Raw genomic sequence first — 20707 nt, forward strand, 5'->3', positions numbered from 1 at the left:
ATCTAACTTTGCATCGACGTTTGGTTGGGTTCTTGTCCCTGGATGCCCTAGCTTGGGGCTCGAGGCACTTGCTGTCCATGTGCCAGGATGAAGGTGTCCAGAATGTGCTTAGCTGCAGCATAGGTAAATGTTCTGCACATTGATCCGGGCTGATCTAATTTGCAGAAATCCTGGCTGGTAAATACATTTGGCTGTCTCAGCGCCTCAGAGAGGCTGTCTGTTTATCGATTGTTGTATCATTTTGGTGGGTAGGGAAGATAATAATGATGGCATCAGAGCAACCAAAACATCCAGTTCTCCTAACCAGGGAATACAGAAATATCCTCCTGGTTTGTAGTAGAGGAAAGATAAAGCTTTAACCTGGAGCAAAGGTCAAGATCTATAATGTGATTATTACAGTTGTAGTTGGACACTCAGAAGAATTCGGTAAGTTCTTGCTGGTGTTTGAATACTAGACTATAACCTAGACTTTTGAATACTAGAATGTCAGAAAGCAACCCAATACTGTACAAAAAAAAATAGAGGATTTTTTTTTTTTTTTTTGGCTTTTGGGCCACACCCGTTTGACGCTCAGGGGTTACTCCTGGCTATGTGCTCAGAAATCGCCCCTGGCTTGGGGGGGACCATATGGGACGCCGGGGGATCGAACCGCGGTCCTTCCTTGGCTAGCGCTTGCAAGGCAGACACCTTACCTCCAGCGCCACCTACCCGGCCCCAGAGGATTTTTTTTTTTAGAGGAAAGGGTTGTTCTCTGTTTTACAGTTATCCACTGGCTCTCTGACCCTGATCTAGAATATCCCATTAGGATCTTAATTTCTAATTTTTTTGTTTGTTTTGGGGCCATACCTGGTTAGTTAATCCTTGCTCTGTGCTTAGAAATTGCTCATGGGAGACTCGGGGGACCATACGAGGTGCCATGGATTGAACCCAGTTGGTCCCAGGTCAGCCACATGCAAGAAAAATGCCCTATTCACTGTGCTATCACTCTGGCCCCTCTTTTTTGTTTTTGTCAATATTACACCTGCTATAGTCTTCCTGACTATTCCGTGAACATTCTTGGCATTGCTTGGAGGACTATATGGGTCATGGGGGATTGAACCTCATTTGTTTGCATGCAAAGCAAGCGTCCTAGCAGCTTTACACTCTTTCAGATTCCTGAGAACTTTTATTTTTATTCATTTTTATTTTGGACCACACCCACCAAAGCTTAGGGTTTATTTTTGGCTCTGCACTCAGGGATCACTCTTGGTAGTCTCAGGGAACCATATGGGTGTAAGGGAACAAACCCAGGTTTGCCGCATGCAAGGCAAATGCACTACCTGTTGTATTATCCTTCTGTTCCGCTGGCTCCCCTCTCACCCAGAACATTTAAATACAGTTGCATTTTGTTGCCTCTGAGAACTTGAAAATACAGTTCCTAGTGTTAAGTCATGCAGAGAAAACTGAGTCCCTTTTGAAAGGTTCAGAAACTTGAGGGCTTGTTTAAGCCTTGAGCAAGCAGCAGCAGAATGGCTGAGGGTTTGGCAGAGTTTTGCTCGCTCCCTGGTGGTATAAGTCAGTGAGGAAGATTGGCTTAGTTTTGTTTTTTGTTTTTTTTTTTTTTCAACATCATGGGCCGGTAAGTTGTGCAAATAGTTGTTGGACTGCCCAGAGGGTCCACAGCGTTGGGCAAGTTGGCCAAGCTCATGAGCAGAGGACAGAGGGAGATTCTGTGGGAAGGAGACCAGTCCTTGGTCCTTTAGGGATTGAGCCACTAGTTCGACCTGTCCTTTCACCTCACCAGTAACTAGGAAATGTCCCCAAGGGACCTGTCTGTTTGTTGATCTTCCTAGGAGCTCAAGGGAAGAGCAGGTAGGTGAGCTCTTGTTTTCTGGAAAATTATTCATCCTTTGGATCTCAGTTTTACATTTTCCAGGTAGCCTTCTCCTACCCCCAGGAGCACCCCATCTACCTCTGCCAGCACTGACACCCTTCTGTGAGCTTAACTTTCCATCAGCACCGAATCTGGGAGGTGGCGGGTCATTTGTTCATTGCTCTTTGTGTGATCAGTTACCAAATACTGACTAGTATATGAATGCTTTGTAAGTGGTAATGAGTTAGGCACATGTTAGTAATTTTTATTTTGTTGCTTTTGGAGCCAAACACACCTGCATTATTCCTCCCAGGCATACTTGGATGAACTTGTGGTGCCAGGGATCAAACTTGGGGGCTGTCGTGTGCCAAATAAGCCCTCTAGGCCCTTCAAGCCATATCCCTAGCCCTGTTAATGTTTACAGTCTGGTGAATAGAGGGCTGATATTCCACAGAGGCTGTCCCAGTCCCTGCTAGGCCAGGTAGGATGGCTCAGCACAAATAAGGACAGACAGAACTCAGCCACTTAAAGCCTAGACAGATGTTAAGTGAGCAGATGGGCACTGATGCCTATGACAGATGTTGCACAGGAAAAGTGCAGGGCAGCACTTCTCAGTCTGGGGCCATCTGCCCCTCTCCCTGTGGGTCCCCAGGATATTCCAAGGGTGACACAGGTGAAAGTTGTATAAATGTAGCACAGGACTAGGAGACCAACCAGTAGCATGGGGTAGGGTGTGTGTGTGTGGGGGGGGTAACAGGAAGGAAACAGGCTGGGAGGGGAACCAAGAAGCTCTAGGACCAGATAGGTTTCCTCTGAGCAGGGAATGCTTTTCAGAGGCAGCTGCCCTGAGGTCCAAGGTGAGGGGCAAGTGGACAGGGGCTTTCCTGAGGACTTCCTGTGGAAGCTTGACCCATGGCAAATGTGAGACAGTGAAAAGACTTCTGAAGAATTACGTTGTTTGCTTTAGCTGGTGCTTCCCAGCCATTTTGTACCTGTCCTTCTGAACTCTTAGAAAATCTCACTGTGGGGCTGGAGTGATAGCACAGCAGTAGGGCGTGCACCTTGCATGCTGCTGAACCAAGACGATTCGAGATTCAATCCTATGCATCCCATATGGTCTCCCGAGACTGCTGGGAGCAATTTTTGAGTGCAGAGCCAGGTGTAATTCCTGAGTACCATCATGAGTGGCAAAAACAAACAAATTAAAGAACCCAAAAAAGAAAATCTCACTTGTGAATTCCAAGGCCTTGGTCCAACAGGGTTCAGGCTCTAGGCCTCCCATGCAGTGAAGGCTTCTCTACCTTACCCCTCAATATTTCTGTCTGGGTTGCCATATTGTGCATGCCTGGGAATTTGCATCTGACCACAAGGTTCAGGCCTCCTCTATTCCATTTGTCACCTTCTGGTCCTTAGGAGCATTTCTTAGCCTCTCTAGTTTAAGAATTTCCATCTGCAAAGGGAGTGCTGATTGACCTATTAAATCAGAAAAGTCAGTGAGAAAAATCAGTGTCAGAGTAGTGTCTCATATATGCTGGGTGCTCAATGGGTGTTACTATAGAATGTCTTAATGGCATAAGGATTTTTACCCACCTTGAGTAGGTTCAGGAAATGGACAGGTTTTCTGGATATTTTAAAACATTTTGTGGGGCCGGGCGGTGGCGCTAAAGGTAAGGTGCCTGCCTTCCCTGCGCTAGCCTTGGACGGACCGCGGTTCGATCCCCCGGTGTCCCATATGGTCCCCCAAGCCAGGAGCAACTTCTGAGCGCATAGCCAGGAGTAACCCCTGAGCGTCACCGGGTGTGGCCCAAAAACCAAAAAAAAAAAAAAAAAAAAAAAAAAAAAAGAGAAAAAAAAAAAACATTTTGTGGGCTGCTTCTAGTGCTACTGAGTGATTTGGCTCAGTGCTCTGGGTCATTGATTTTAGTTCTTGGGAGACCCTATGTGGTGCCAGGAAATGAGCTAGGGTCAGCTGCATGCCAGGCATGTGCCTTTGCCTTTTCCTACACTCTCAGACCCTGGATATTTTTTGCCCTCTACATTTTTCTTGAAAAAAAATTTTTTTTCTTAATTTGGTTTTGGGGCCACACACTACAGTTCTCAGAGGCTACTTCCAGCAAGATATTTAGGAGTTCCTCCTGGTGGTACTTGGGGAACCCTGCAGACATACATAGTATGTGCTACAACCCTTTGAGTCATCTTTTCAGCCTTAAATCTGTTTCTTTCTTTCTTTCTTTCTTTCTTTCTTTCTTTCTTTCTTTCTTTCTTTCTTTCTTTCTTTCTTTCTTTCTTTCTTTCTTTCTTTCTTCCTTCTTCCTTCCTTCCTTCCTTCCTTCCTTCCTTCCTTCCTTCCTTCCTTCCTTCCTTCCTTCCTTCCTTCCTTCCTTCCTTCCTTCCTTCCTCCTTCCTTCCTTCCTCCTTCCTTCCTTCTTTTCTTTTCTTTTTTTTTCTTTTCTTTTTTCTTTTTTTGGCCACAACCGGCAGCGCTCAGGGGTTACTCATGGCTCTGTGCTCAGAAATCTCTCCTAGCAGGCTCAGGTACTTCCCTAAAGACTAATGAACACAGGTAAATAAATCTAAAATCATTTAAATTTAATTATTTTAGATTTACCTCCCTTTATTTGTTCTCTCTGTCTGTCTGTCTATCTGTCTGTCAGTCTGTCTGTCTGTCTGTCTGTCTGTCTGTCTCTCTCTGTGTGTGTGTGTGTGTGTGTGTGTGTGTGTGTGTGTGTGTGTGTGTGTGTGTGTGTGTGTGCGCGCGCGCTTTGTTTTGTTTTGGGGTCACACCTGGCAGCACTCAAGGGTTACTCCTGGCTCTGTGCTCAGAAGTCGCTCCTGGCAGGCTTCTGGGACAATATGGGATGCCGGGATTCAAACCACCATCCGTCCTGAATTGTCTGTGTGCAAGGCAAATGCCCTACTGCTGTGCTATCTCTCTGGCCTCTAGTTTTATTTTTTAATTAAAAAAATTTTTTTTTGCTGAGGTAGATCTCTGGCACCTCTAGGTGTGGCCTTGATGGACCCTGAGCAATACCAGGAATGACCAAAGGTCCCCAAGCACTGCCAGATGTGGCCCCGATAAAATAATATTTTAGCAATGCTATTAAATATAATGAAGGCTGGTGTTTTTTTAAAAAAATATTTTTTGTAGGCAGGTGTTATGGGTGGCTTTGTCCCTAAATCCTCATAACTGTAGATAAGTAGTCCAGTAAATAAATATCTCATCTTCCAGAGGGTGAAATGGGAATTTAGATTGGCCTGAAGTCACACACTTTGAGGTGGCCACCCCTCCCTTGTTTTACAGGTGAGGAGACCTTGAGGCCTGAAGCTGGGGTGATGTAGTTTGCTCACAGCCATCCTTGTAGCTCAGGAACTTTTATTTCTTTGGTTTTGGGGCCATATCTAGTGGTGCTCAGGATTTACTCCTGGCTCTGCACTCTGGAATCACTCTTGGAGACCTCAGCACTGTATGGAATGCGTGGGTCTGGGTCTGCAGTGTGCAAGGCAAGAGCCCTACCCACTCACTGTACAATTGCTCCATTCTCACAGCTCAGGACATTTGCTAGGTAAAGGGACAACCATTTCAGACTGGTAACAATCCAGGTTCTATTCCTACATCTCAGAGCACCAGAGCACCACCAGGAGCATTCTTGGGGATGGCCCAAAACCCATAAATCAATCGATAAGTTAATGTAGAACTGTTTCAGTGGGAGCTCACCAGTTTCCTGAAGATAAACAGTGAGATGCAGGCCCCTTACCTGTCTTTCTTCTCCACTCTCTCACACCCCCATTTGTTGCCACTGGCCTCTTCACTCCTGCCAACCTCGCCTGGCTTTCCGCTTTATCCTGGATCCCTCGCTGTTCCCAGTGTATGCTTAGCTGTATCTGCCTGGGCCACTCCATTCCCCCAGCACTCAGTTGGCCAGGCACACACTTGTGTTAGAGCCCAAGAATGCCATGCTGCTCAATCCTGTGATGCCTGGGGACCTCCTGGGCTGCCCCAGAAGCAGTTGCAGGTGGAGAGATTTGCACAACCAGGGGAGCTAACTTCCTGCCCCTGTGTTCAGCTTTCTGGTCAGGATTTCCACAGCCTGGATGTCTGAACCATAAGGTAGCCACTAGTTTTGCTTCCTCAGCTTCTGCATGTCTGTTTCCACACCCAGCAGTCCCTGCCGAACCCGTGGAAGGCATCCCTCTCTGCATTCCATCCCCATATCATCTCACACAAGGCTAGGTGGCCCTTGAGAGGCTCAACACAACACAAATAGAGTTTAGCTACTTGATTGATTAGTTAAAGGGACCCCGGAGGCTGCCCAGCAAGAGCCCACAACCCTCGGCAGCAGCTGGGCTGTCTGACCAGGAGTCTCCATTTATGTGACTGGGAGGCCGCTGGCTGCATAAGAATCTTCTCTGCGGCTGAGACTAGGCTTCCATCTCAATGGCCTTTCATTTCAGAGGGATAGCACCCAGGACCCCCGGGAAGGCTTTGCAAAGGAAAGTGAGCAGGGACAGGATATAAAATGCGGACAATGGAGGAAGGCCTGGAATTCCCAGGGGTTCAAAGTCCTTCTAAATGGCCGGGAGGAATTCTTCCCAGTTTGGGAATCACATAGGTCAAAGAGGACCCAAGCTTTTGTCTCTGGCTCACTTCCTCCTGCCCTACCTCCTCTGGTTTTCTGATGGTTGACATTCAGCCCTCAGTTGAACATTTTTTGCTATGGGGTAGTCTCTGCTTCTGGAAGGTCAAGGAAACTAACAGGACAAACTTTGATTGGTTCTTTTATTCATTCTTTCCTTTTTCCATTGAGATATAGTTCACATATAAGATTCACCCTCTTAGAGTCTCTCACTGGCTTTCAGACTATTTTTAGGATTAAGCAATCATTGAGTACTTTCTGATTTTCATCATCTTTCTCCAATCCCCTACCCCCAATTCTATTGGCAATGACTCCTCATTTCCAACCCATCCTAGACTCTTCTTCTTCTTCTTCTTCTTCTTCTTCTTCTTCTTCTTCTTCTTCTTCTTCTTCTTCTTCTTCTTCTTCTTCTTCTTCTTCTTCTTCCTTCTTTCTTCTTTCTTCTTCTTCCTCTTCCTCTTCCTCTTCCTCTTCTTCTTCTTCTTCCTTCTTCCTTCTTCTTTTCTTTCTTTTTTTTTTAATTTTGGGCCACACAGTGCTCAGGGGATACTCCTAGCTCTGCTCTCACTTTAAAGCACTGTAATGCCATGTGACTATGGAAAGTGGTGATAAGATGGAGACAGCCATGAAGAAGGAACAGCTGAGACCTTTATCACCTGAGCTGGAAGAAGCTCTTCCAAAGGAGAGGCTGTAGAAAGTAGAACTGATCAGAGTATTTTCACCCAATTATCCCCTCCCTATATAAACTGGCTTGTGACCTTGGGCAGGTTCATCTCCTGAAAGAGACAGCCCTGACCGACCGGTCAGTTTGGAGCTTTTGGTAGATCGATAAAAGTTTTTGTTTTGTGTTGTTTTTTGTTTTTGTTTTTTTGTTTTTTTTTGTTTTTGTTTTTTTGCTTTTCTGCAATTACATAGTCTTATCCTTTAACTTCAGACTCTAAAACCTCTTTTAGTTCTCTAGTTTCCACAGTTGTCTTGATTCATCTGTTGCTGAGTGTTTCCAGATCTTAGCTGATGTCAGCAGTACTCCAGTGAAGCATGCATATAGGAGTACAAGCATATTTTTTTAAACTTTATTGATTGATTGGTTTGGGGGCCACATTTAGCTGTGCTCAGGGGTTACTCTTGGCTCTGCACTCAGAAATCGCCCTGGCAGGTTGGAGGACCATATGGTATGCCTGGAATCTAACCAGGTCCCTCCTGTGTTGGCTGCATGCAAGGCAAATGCCCTTCTACTATCTCTCTGACCCCAACATGCATATTTTTTAACTTGTGATTTTTGTCTTCTTAGGATAGAGAGATAGATTCTTGGGAGAGGAATTGCTGGATCATGTTGCAAATTTATATTTCAATTTGGGAGATCTTTCCAATATTTTCATAGAGGCTGCACCAATTTGCTCTAGTAGGGTGTGAGGCACCTTTACCTCCACAGCGGACCAGCATGCTGATGTGAAAGATCTACAAGAAGTTATTTGTCTCTTTACTTACCCCACTTCTCCACTTCACTTCAGACTGGGAGCTCCTTTGAGCACGGGTTATATAGGATTCGTCTCTTCGCCCTCACAACCCAGTTTGTGGAAGCTGCTGCTTGGTTGTTTTGCTTCTGGAATGAACCTGAATGAATGCAGGACCTTTGCATTCACCTGTCTGAGCAGGAGGGGAGGTTACTGTGATTGGCTTTGCCCGGTCTGTTTCATACTGAATATCTCTGGGGCTTTTGGAGCTTGGAAGTGGTGTCTCGAGTGCCAACCCTGTTTGAGGAGTTTGAGTCACTTCTGTCTCCCTGCCATCCTGTGACTAGCTTCCTGGCAATGCTCCAGCTGTCTCATTGCCCTGTCAGACAGCCAGAATCCTGTTGTGGTGCCAGTAGGTGGCGCCCATGGCTTTTTACCACATTCCAGCCACCCAGACAAGGCTTTTCCTTTTCACCAAGGCAGCAGCTATCACCTCTCTAGGACACAGCACACTTCCTGGTGGAAGTGCCCACATGAGGAAGCCCTGTGTATTGCCCTCCCACTGCTGGCTTGGTACTGAGAGGGAGTGTGATTTATTGAGGGCCACTCAGGGCACACAAGGCATGGGGAAATACGTTTCCCATGGAGGATCCCCAAAGTTCATTGGGGAGCTTGTGCTTCTTTCCCATGCCTCTGCCCACTAAAAGTTGTCGTGTGGATCTGCAGCTCTGACCTGGACTCCCTTTTCTTACAGTCTTGGTTCCATCCCTTCCCAGTAGTGTCCTGGGACCTGTGAAGTTGCCCAAGGGTCTTGACTCTGAGGCCTTTAATAAGGAATTACAGGAAGACTTTGTAGAATGAAGGAATAAATTAAAAGAAACCGTTCCTCCGAAAAATGTTGTCCGGATGATAGGACAGTATATAACTGGATTAGCCTTGCTCTGCCAATGTTGGAATTGTGAAGACCAGGAGCTGTCCAAATGAAGCTCAAGACTCGGCAGTGCTTGGTCTAGACCTTGATTGTGGTTGACATATGAATCGCTGGAGGAAATTGCTCCCAAGGATTTTATAGGGATCATTGAAGAAACTTGAAATGGGCTAGGTGTTGACGAGAAAATGTTTTGTCAGTGTTCAATGTTCTGACTTTTTCATTGGTTATGAGGAGATAGTTCTTGTATTAGGTCTTGTGTGCTGAAGTTTGGGGAACTAAAGGTGAATAATAGCTGAAACTGTCATATCATCCAGGAAAAAATAGTAGAGAGGAAATGAGGTGAAATGTAAGGAGCATAAAGGTTATGTGAAGATTTTTGTGCAATTTTTGTAATTGCTCTATAAGTTTGAAAGTATTTTGAAATACAAGGCTTTTGGGCTAGAGGGATAGCATGGAGGTAAGGTGTTTGCCTTGCATGGAGGATGGTGGTTCAAATCCCGGCATCCCATATGGTCTCCTGAGCCTGCCAGGATCGATTTCTGAGTGTAGAGCCAGGAGTAACCTCTGAGCGCTGCCAGGTGTGACCCCACCCCACCCAAAACAAAAAAAAGAAATACAAGGCTTTTTAAAAAAATGATGCATGCATATAGCATTTGCCATACTCATGGTGGAAACCGTACTAAGAATGTGACAAGGAATGTCCTCACCCCAGCATTGGCTTCAGTTACTTTAAATCCAGCAGAAGTTGCTGAGTGCCCGTTAAGACCTGGGTTTGCTTTCCTATACTCCATATGGCTCCCACAGTCCATCAGGAGTGGTACCTGAACACAGACTAAGTGTGGCTCCCAGGATGTCAGTGTATGATTTTAGGAACTATCTGGTGGTGAAAAAGGCATAGGCACCTACATTCATTTTTTTGTTTTGTTTTGTTTTGTTTTGGGGGGCCACACCCGGTGACGCTCAGGGGTTACTCCTGGCTATGCGCTCAGAAGTCGCTGCTGGCTTGGGGGACCATATGGGACACCGGGGGATCGAACCGCGGTCCGTCCTAGGCTAGCGCAGGCAAGGCAGGCACCTTACCTCTAGCGCCACCGCCCGGCCCCACCTACATTCATTTTAAGTGCTATAGAGATGCCAATTCCCTTCTTCCCCACCTTTGAGGAGCCTGGGCATTACCATTGGGGTGGGCTGGGCTTATGGGGTATGAACACCAGAGTGCTGCCTGGAAGAAGGGTCCTGAGCCAGGCCTGAAGGAGAGCCCAGTAAGGTGGGGTGCTTGTATCGAATGCAGAAGCTGCCTGAGAGATTTTGCTTGTGTGGAGTGAATACCCTAGGTTCAGCAGCCTCTCCTGTTCTGCCTGCCCCTCCCGGCCCTGGCTGGCTGGGCAGATAAGGCCCAGATGGAGTTTGTGTGCACATTCTAGCCCCAGGCATCTTGCCTCTGACCAGACAGCAGGCCTGGTGCTGTTATTACTGTAAACAGGGCCTTCTGTGAGGCTCCAGCCAGGACCCTGTTGCTCAGATAGCAATCATGATTGAGTCTGCATGGCTCACTGCTTCCAGGCCTCTGGTGCAGGTGGGCCAAGGGCTCCCTACCCCGCAACACTCCCCAGCTGCAGCTGAGGGCCTCATCCTATGAAGGAGCCGGAAATCAGTTGGAACAATGCGTGATTGAAGTTCTGTGGCCGCTTTCTATTGATTAGACTTAAAGGAGAAGGAAGGAGAGGCAAGTGGCACCTCCTTCCCCAGGGTGGTAGAGCTGATGAGCAGCAGCACTCAGATCCCCCGTTTGTGCATTCCTGTCCAGGCTGCCCACTCCCTCGCACAGACAGCCCAGCCTGGCCCAAGGAATGGTGTTTGATCGGGAAGTCCTGTCATGGGCCCATCTGCTTGGAATCTGCTTCTCAGCCTTGATGCCCTGTACGTGAAGCCAAAGAATTAGAATTGCTAGAGACTTGAGAAATCATATTGTTCAAAAAGGAACTGCTTTCATGAGAGGAAAGTGAGGCCCAAGTTGTGTGCTTATAACTTGGCGGACCCGTGGTTCAAAGCTTTATCCCCACCTAGTGCGTGTCTAAATGTCCTGAGTTCTGCAAGAAAAGCTGCACACACCCCAGTACACTTCCAGATGAGTGAATGGATCAGGGAGTTGTGTACCAAGTGCTGCAAACAGATTTTGTCCCTGAGTTGAGGATGGCTACTGTGCCAGCACCAGAGTGAAGGGACAGGTCCTTCCTGGTTTCTAGAGTTTCTAGAGTGACAGCTCAGATCAAGGCAAGGGACAATGGGACAGCTGTTGAAATTGGTTAATGTAGGCCCTGTTAGTGGCTTTCGGGAGGCTTCTTACAAGGATTTGTTTTCCCAAAGAAACATTTGTTGGCTGGTCCGATGGCAGTGGTTTATCAGAACTTATTAATGTTAGTATCACAAAAGTTGATATATAACCCCCCACTGCTCAATTTGACTGGCTTTAAAAAAATAAACATTTGTTGTTTTTCATTTTTAACAAAGAGAGTAATAAATGTTCAAATTTGTTTATTAAGGGGGGCAGGAAGATAGTACAAAGGTTAGGGTGCATGGATGCATCTCTCCTGAATTCAGTCCCTGACACCACATGACCTGGGCTAGTCCAGAGGCCCTGAGCATTGCAGAGAGAGCTAGAGACCCCTGGCACTGCTTCCTCAGTCCTCACATTGAGCTACTGGTCTGGTTGGCCAAGATTCTTTGGGAGTGGCCTCTAGGCTCCTCAGTGCCTCTTGAGAGTCCATAAACAAGTGAAACTATAAGCAATATAGCCATGTTCACAACAGAAAGTGAGATCAGAAGAGGCTTGTTCTTTCCCCCACAGGGGGTCAGCTGTGGCCCAGGGTGCTTCTGGCACCTTGAGGGCAGAGCTGTCTCCCCTGAGATGTGCTTCTCCCCCAGATTGCTTTCTCCCTATTCTTTGCTCTTTCTTCATTCTATTTTTTTTCTATTCTCTCTCACTCCCTGTCTCTCCAATTCCCCTCCCTCTCTTTCTCACTTTCTCTCCTTTATCTTTATCTTTCCCTCCCCATAATCTTATTCTGTCTCTTCTTTGCCTGGGGATTTGAGCTCAATTATTGATCCACAGAACATTCTGAGCACTTTTTGTCCCCAGTTATGTGTATGTCCCAAGTTCTCTCCTAGAGCATTTGGATGTCCTCTTGCTGTAGGGCCACAACCAAAGCTCAAGGCCTCAGTGATGCTCAGGGTTTATTCTTGAGTCTGTGCACAGGAGGAATTATATGTGGGGTAGGTGTATTGATCCTGGGCCTCCTGCCTGCAGAGTTTATTGAGCTGCTTCCCAGACCCATTATTTGCTCTTCTACATCTTGAAAATTGGGGACACGAGGCCCAAGAGATAGCACATCAGTAGGGCATTTGCCTTGCATGCAGCCAACCCAGGACATGCTGCCGGGTGTGACCCAAAAAGAAAATTGGGGGACAGGAATTGGTGTCATTGACTCTCCTGTTTGTCCGGTGCTTTATTTCTTCCTAGAAAAGTTCTGCTCGTTGCCTCTTGGTGGGTGAGCAGAGCAGGGCATCATCTCTTGCTTCATAGGTGGGCAAACAGGTCTGGAGAGCAGGCGCTGGCTCACACCAATGAGAGGACCCAGTGGGTTTAGTCCACGGAGGCCATGATTTAGTCCACGGCTCCCCATTCCCATTGCCTGCCTGTGAACACTGCCTATGGCTGGAATTCACTCAGGCTGCAAGGGTGGGCTCCTCTCTGTCAACTAGCCTGGGTCACCCCCATTTCAGGTCACCCACCTCTGCCCCACGAAGCAGGAGACCTAGTTCATTAGAGTAGGGCCTTTTGCAATCTGGAGGGACCCGAGAAAGGCCTGCAGCGGTTACCCCCACTCCCCAACCCCCCGCAGGCCCTGGCCACAGGCTGCCCTGCCCTGAGTGGCAGCCTGCATTAAGCATTCCACCCATCATCTCCGGGATGATGGAATCCTAACCTTTTCCGAGACACCGTGCTCTGTCACAGGCATTTCTCTTTTTAAAAGAGATTAATTCACTTGCCGCATTTGGTCCCTTGGTGAAAATCACAGGGGAGAGCAAGGGTGGCTCTCTTGGGCCTTTCAGCCCTTCACTGCAGGCAGCCATCAGCCCAGCTGGCCTGGGTCTTTGAAACGACTTCCTGCTGGGCATTGACTTGCAAAGCAAGGGGTTGAAATGGAGGAGACCTGGTTGGGGGAAATTCTTAACTTTGGGGGCTGCACAGAGCTCTATGGGGGGGACAAGGGGGGAGGGGCCTGGCTACTCTAAAAGAGGAAAAGTGATTTGGGGTTGGATCGAGGTGGAGAGGGATGTTTGTTCTGGCTCTGCTTTGATTTTGCAGGTGCCTCCACTCTTCATGGAGCTCTGTGGGGTCACTTAATCCCCCTAGCCCAGTAGGGATCATCATCCCCCCATTTGGCCCCTAGTAAGTGGCAGAGCAATGAAGCTTTTGGGGCCTTGGGTTTCCCTTTAGTTCTCAGTCCCACGAAGTACATAAAATATGCCGAGTAAGTAGTCAAGGAGCCCTTCTTCACCGAGGATTGCCTTGAGGGAGCCCTCCGGGTCTCAGAGCTTGTGTCTTCCAATTTCTCTGCCAGTGAAGCTGTTGGCCTTCCCGAAGGTTCCACAGTAAAAGTGGCAGAACTGGAAGAGGAGCTCCTGACTGCCCCCTGGCTTCTGTATGCACAACCATCTGCTCTCTACTGCAAGGGGGAGAAGTCCTCTCTCACAGCAAACCTTCCTCTCCTAACAGAAAACCCTGTTAAGTTCATAAAGACATGGATGACCCAATATGCTAACAGGCAGATATCAAGTAACTCAGAATTGCTAGGCCAGAGAGACAATTCATTGAGTAAAGCACTTGCCTTACATGAGATTGATTAGGGTTCAATTCCTGGCACTGCATATGGTCGGTCCCCCAGGCAGCACCAGGAGGGATCCCTGAGCATAGACACCATCACCACCACCACCACCACTACCCCCCCCTCCCAAAAAAGAACTGCTGGTAATCAGCCATACAAAGTAGAACAATAGTGCAATGGGTCCCTTTGAACTTAGTGAATGGGCTATAGCTGGAGCTGGCTGCTGCCTGCCAAGGAAAGGGGTACATAGGAACAGGAACTCTCTCACCCTGCTCTGTGGACATGAGGGGAGATGCAGCAGGACCTTAGAGAGAACCGGGGCACAGTTTAATCTAATGAAACATGCACAAGCCCTAGGTCCTTGGAATCCACTCCAAGATCATACCTGGAAAATGCCAACATAGTTCCCAAAGGGAGCCAATAAAAGGATGATATTAAAGCATCGTTTTGGTAGCTGGGAGGTAGAAGCCAATATGGGCATATTTTATACCAGTTGGTGCTCAGGAGTTTCTCCAGTCTCTTCACTCAGGAATCACTCCTGGTGATGCTCAGAGAAACCTTATGAGATGCTAGGGATCAAGTCTTGTCAATGTCACTCCTAGCCCAAAGTGCAAATCTTAAAACACCATTGTTTTGGGGGGTTTGGAGAGTTAAAAAAAATACACACTCATGGGTCCGGAACAGTGGCACGGAGCAGGAAGGTCTTGCCGGTGCTAGCCTAGGATGGACTGTGGTTTGATCCCCCAGCGTCCCATTGGTTCCCCAAGCCAGGAGCTGTTTCTGAGCACATAGCCAGGAGAAATCCCTGAGCATCACCAGGTGTGGCCCAAAAAAAAAAAAAACAAAAAAAAAAACCAAAACAATACACACAAACAGCTCTGCTGTCTCAAGTCCCAGAAGGGAAGAGCCTCCATCTAACATCCCAGCTACAGAAGTCTAGCTCCATGCACAGAGCAGATGGTGCATGTGCCAAGAAATGAGCAAAGGGGAGGCCGGAGAGACAGCATGGAGGTAGGGCATTTGCCTTGCATGCAGAAAGATGGTGGTTAGATGGGGCCGGAGAGATAGCATGGAGACAGGGCTTGCATGCCTTGCATACAGAAGGATGGTGGTTCAAATCCCGGCATCCCATATGGTCCCCCCAAGCCTGCCAGGAGCGATTTCTGAGTGTAGAGCCAGGAGTAACCCCTGAGCGCTGCTGGGTATGACCCAAAAAACAAAAAAAGAAAAGAAATGAACAAAGGGGTGCTGAAAGGGGACTTCCAGGCCAAGCATTCCAGAGTCTGTGGTGAAGACCAGGTGTGTAAATGAGGCTCTGGACTGGGCCTCAGTCAATAGGAAATCACCATCTCTATTCCATAGGGCAGTTGAGAATTGGTTAGGGGTTATCTATCTGGATAGTTTTTTGGATTCATACTAACTAACTACGAAGACCTTTCCTTGTCATTTCATCACATTCTTCCCATTCAGTCCTCAAGGGTCTGGAGGAGAACTTCTTTAGTCTGTTTTCTTCAACCTTCAGAGAGTTCTGGGTCCAGGCAAAGACACAGAAGGTTTGGTTGCTTGAGTTTCTCCAGCAATGCTTTCCACCCTCATTTTTCTGTCCTGGCTCCTCTTAGTCGGTCTAAGTTGTTAAGTTAATTTTGTAATTTGTTTATTTTCGGGTTTGTGGCCTCACTCACAGTGCTCAGGGGCTATTTCTGACTCTGTTCTCTGGAGTAACCTGGCAGTGCTCAGGGCACCCTGTCTGGTTCCAGGGATTCGAACCAGGGTCATGACTTGCCACAGCTGCACTTGAGACCGTTCCTTTTCTACTTCTCTCCAGCTCTCATAGTTTCTTTTGTTAAAGCCTTCTGTGACGGCCCCCCTGCCTGTGAGGCAGTGATAAGCAGGTTTCTTCTCGGGGGCCAGTTTTACTTGATTGATAGTGGCTGAGCGGAACTGTGGTAAGAGGGATTCAGAAGCCTTTTCAAAGGCCCCCTGGGAAAGAGCTTTTGGAGAAAGTCTAGGTTTCTCACTGAGCTGTCAGAATACAGGATGCGAGCATGTATGCCAGGCATTTGTCAGCCCTTTAGGATAGGTTTTTAACCCATGCTCCTTATTGATTTTATGGGACCGCCTGTGAATCCCCAGAAATTGTATAAAAAATACATGTGCAAGTACACACACACACACACACACACACACACACACACACACACACTATTTTGTTGTTTGTATTTGGGCCATACCTAGTAGTACTAAGGGGTTACTCCTGGCTCTACACTCAGGAATTACTCCTGCTGGGCTTCAGGAACCATATGGATTGTTGGGAATGAATATGTGTGTAAAGCAAGTGCCCTAGCCTTTGAATTACCTCTCCGAAGCCCCCACCTCCTCCTCAGCTTTAATAGTGCCTGTCTCGGGAGCCCGGAGAGATAGCACAGCGGCGTTTGATCTAGGACCAAAAGATGGTTAGTTCGAATCCCGGTGTCCCATATGGTCCCTCATGCCTGCCAGGAACTATTTCTGAGCAGACAGCCAGGAGTAACCCCTGAGCACCGCTGGGTGTGGCCCAAACCCCCCCCCCCCAAAAAAAAAAATAGTGCCTGTCTCTTTCTCTTTTCTCACCTGCTCAGGCTAGGATGCAACTTCTCTTCCTCCCCCATGTTAGCTTCTTCCACATAGTATCATTTGGCCTGGTCCAGAAGAGTATTACCTATAGGCATGGCACAAGTGCAGTGCTTGGACACACACCTGAAGCCTCTGGCCTTCCTATCAGTTCCCTTTCAGAGAGATACCCGGAAGAGCTGACAGCTTCTAGTTCCCCTAAATGTCCTTTGCATTCCTTGTAAAATATCACACTTGGGGGCAGAGTGGAGAGATAGTAGAATAGTTAGGGTGTTTGGCTTTCATGCTGTCGACCTAGATTTAATCACTGCCATCCCACATGGTTCGCCAAACTGTCCAGAAGTGATTCTTGAGCACAGAGCCAGGAACCCCTCAATATCATCAGGTGTGGCCCAAAAATCAAAACAAAAGAAAACAAAATAAAGAATATTACTTGAGGGCCCAGAGAGATAGCACTGTGGCATTTGCCTTGCAAGCAGCCGATCCAGGACCAAAGGTGGTTGGTTCGAATCCCGGTGTCCCATATGGTCCCCCGTGCCTGCCAGGAGCTATTTCTGAGCAGACAGCCAGGAGTAACCCCTGAGCAATGCCAGGTGTGGCCCAAAAACCAAAAAAAAAAAAAAAAAAAAAAAAAGAATATTACTTGGGGCTGAGAGATAGTATAGCTATTAGGGCACAGGCCTAGCATGCACTAAATTTGTTTTTCAGCACTTCACAGTCCCCCAAGTATCATCAAATACAGCCCTATGGCTTTCAGCATTGCTGGGCTAACTCTGGTATTAGAGGCACTCTGGGGCCAAGCACCTTGATCTTCACTCATTTTGTTTGTTTCTTTGTTTTGGGACAATTCAGGGCCAAAATTCCTGACTCTGCCCTCCCTCAGAGATCACTAATGGCTTGTTTAGGGAACTATATGGGGTGCCAGGTATCAAACCAGTGTTAGCCGCATGTAAGGTAAGCACCCTATACATTGTACTATTGCTCTAGCCACCATAATATCTTTTGGCCCTTGCATGGAACCACCAGAGTATTTGACCAAAAATCATCCATGTGGCTTCAGAATGTCCTGTGCACTACTTGGGATCCCCTTTCCCCCAAAGAAAAGAAGATTATGCTTGTTGGTAAGTTGCTCTTGACTGTCAGGGTCTCTGTTTTCAGACCTGTAGCACATACTTACAGGCTCTGCTATCCTGAGTCTCTCTATCCACTTGACTAAATTATATTCCTCTTTTTTTTTTTTTTTTTTTTTTTTTTTGTGGGTCACACCCGGCAGTGCTCAGGGGTTACTCCTGGCTCCATGCTCAGAAATTGCTTCTGGCAGGCACGGGGGACCATATGGGATGCCAGGATTCGAACCGATGACCTTCTGCATGAAAGGCAAACGCCTTACCTCCATGCTATCTCTCCAGCCCCTTATATTCCTCTTTAAGGCAAAACCTTTGCCTTCACCTCACCCCATCCATATTCAGCACAGGACCAAAATTAACATGTTAATTGCTGAAGTTGGTTTAGTCTGTTGTCTTTCATGTTTGCATGGAGCCATTAATGTTAAGAGAAAGTGGCAAAGGTGAGAACAATTGAAGCTGCTAAGTCACCTTGGTTCCTGCCCTGTTTTGGCTCTTTTGATGGATTTTGGTCAAAACCTAATGATTTTGATCTCAAGAATTACTTCTAGTAATTCTCGGGGTACCATATGGGGTTTTGAGGATCAAACATAGGTCAACCATGTACAAGACAAATGTCCTACCTGCTGTACTATCAATTGCTCGGTCCCCTGCTCTGGTTTTTTTAATAGCTTTGTGGCATTTTTACCTCATGGAGCTATTGCTCACCTGCACGTAGGTCAATATCAACTCCTTATGAATAAAGAATCAAGGAAAAAATATGTAGGGCCAGAGCTGTAGCACAGCAGGTAAGGCGTTTGCCTTTCATGTGCCCAACCTGGGTTCAATCCCTGACATCCCATATGGTACTTGAAATGTGCCAGGAGTGATTTCTGAGTATAGAGCCAGGAGTAACCCCTGAATCACTGGGTGTGGCCCAAAAATAAAAACAAACAAACAAAAAACATGTAAAATTTTGAGAGCAATACTGCTTTTGTGAATACTCAGTAGAAAGTGGCAGTTCTTTATTCCCTTTTCCTCCGCCCACATTTTAGGGCTCCCTAAATGATCAATAATTCAAGGTTTTCATGGTTTATTTAAAACTTATCCCATGTTTTGGGATAAGTGGTAGTGCAGAATTAGGGCACTTGCCTTGCATGTGGCTGACAGGACGAATCTCTTGGTTGGATCTCCGGCGTCCCGTATGGTCCCCCAAGCCAGGAGCAATTTCTGACCACATAGCCAGTAATATCCCCTGAGTGTCACTGGGTGTGGCCCAAAAAACAAACAAACAAAAAAGAAGCCTTATCCCATGTGGATTTGAAGTGATGGTACAGTGTATAAGACAGTTGCCTTGCATGTGGTCAACCCAAATTTGATCTCTGGCATCCCATATGGTCCACTGAGTACAGTCAAGTGTGGCCCATCCCATCCTTCTCCCAAAAATACTTATCCAGCAATTATATATGGATTGTTGTTGTTGTTGTTTTTTGTTTGTTTTATTTCGTTTTGGGACCACACCTGGTGACGCTCAGGGGTTACTCCTGGCTATGTGCTCAGAAATCGATCCTGGCTTGGGGACCATATGGGCCGCCAGGGGATCGAACCGCAGTTTGTTCTAGGTTAGCGTGTGCAAGGCAAATGCCCAATCGCTTGTGCCAACCAAGGCAAGTGCCCAAGCCACTTCTCCGGCCCCGGATTCTGGACTTTTAAGCAGTCACCTTGTAGGTAAATTGGAGATATGTGATCCTTAAGTACACTGGGAGTGACCTAGGCAAGAAATGCTGCATCATTCAGTGCTTAGCCGTGGGATAGTCAAGGAGAGATCCATGAGCTGGTGCATCAAGGACACTTCTAGGGAGAGTGCCCAAGCCCAGTGATAACTCAGAATACGAAAAGTGGATCAGGGGCAGGATAGTCAGTGCAGTTGGGAAAGTGCTTGCCACAGACCACCCACACACCCTCCTACACACACCTAAAATAAATAAATAAAAAAGGAAGGAAGGAAGATTAGAATTAATAGACCAGGAGAACATTCTGTACCTAGGCAACAGAACAGAAAATCCAGATATTTCGTAGAAGTATCTTTCGTAGAAGACCAGGAGAACAGCAGGGAGCAGACTCATTTGTTTTTGCTTTGTTTTGTTTGGGGGCCTCCTGGTAGTGTCCAGGGCTTAATCCTGGCTCTGAGTTCAGGAATCACTCCTGAGGGTTCAGGGTATCATCTGGGATATTGGGGATCAAACCTGGGTAAGCTGTGTACAAGGCAAATACCCCCACTTGCTCCACCCCAGACACTCATTTAAGGGAAATGAGAAGCACTATGGAAGCTAAAGTGAGAGGCTGGAGAGCGACCAGAGGAGCTGGGGGGGAGGGTATTTCTGCACACCCTGTTTCCATGCTCTTCCAGCCCCTCCCCATTCTGTGGCACACTCATTTATTCCACTGGTATGGTCACAATGAGCTTATTGAAGTTGTTCCCCTGTCACTCTCTCTCCAGGCTGTTGTCAGAAGGTGCAGATGTCAATGCAAGGCACAAACTTGGCTGGACAGCACTCATGGTGGCATCCATCAGTCGAAACTATAGGTGAGAAGTCTGCCCCCCACAGGGCTCTGTGCCATTGTCACACAGATTATACACCAGTCCCTCTTCCTTGCCTATTGCCTCCACTCCACTTTCTTCCCCAGAGATAAGGAGAGGGGATTTGGCCTAAGGAACTGGGTTTCATCTGGTGCATGGACGATACAGATTTGGTCCAGGCACAGGTTTCATGACCATTGCCAAATTATTTTCATTCTTGAGGCAATGGCAGTAGAAAAACTATTGTAAAAATTCAGAGGGACATTTGCGAACTGTGTTGGTTGAATCTACCCCATCAACAACTCCATTGGGCTGTGTCTTTGGAGGTTCTAGTACAAACTGGGAAGAGGGGAATGTTTCTTCCTTCCCATCAAGGGTTTGCTGTTTTCTGTCCCCTGCCCCCTGTCCCCTTTTCCTCAGTGGTCTGAAAAAATCAAAATAGTCTACTTTGTTTAAAAGAGTTATTGCTAGGCTGCTGAGATGGCTCAAAGAACTTGTGTTTAATCACTGTCCCTGCATGCTCACCAGCCCCCTTTATCCCACCACCTTTGGAACCAGCTCCAGAGTCTTCATTTAAGTAACTCCTGAGCAATACCAGTTGCCATTTCCAAACCAAAAAGTCATCTCGAATTCTCACAGCCACCTCGTAAAGA

The 20707-nt window shown here is 47.1% G+C and overlaps 1 protein-coding gene across 1 annotated transcript in view; it reads left to right on the forward strand.

Moving 5' to 3' along the window:
- The window catches only part of CLPB (caseinolytic mitochondrial matrix peptidase chaperone subunit B), a 143065-nt gene that overhangs the window by 14484 nt on the left and 107874 nt on the right, over positions 1-20707 (forward strand). The window contains exon 3 of the mRNA XM_049780501.1: positions 19974-20060. Coding sequence (XP_049636458.1) covers positions 19974-20060 — 87 coding nt within the window. The remainder of the gene's footprint in view (positions 1-19973; positions 20061-20707) is intronic.

Source organism: Suncus etruscus, chromosome 9, assembly GCF_024139225.1.
Source record: "Suncus etruscus isolate mSunEtr1 chromosome 9, mSunEtr1.pri.cur, whole genome shotgun sequence".
Classification (NCBI taxonomy): Eukaryota; Metazoa; Chordata; class Mammalia; order Eulipotyphla; family Soricidae; genus Suncus; species Suncus etruscus.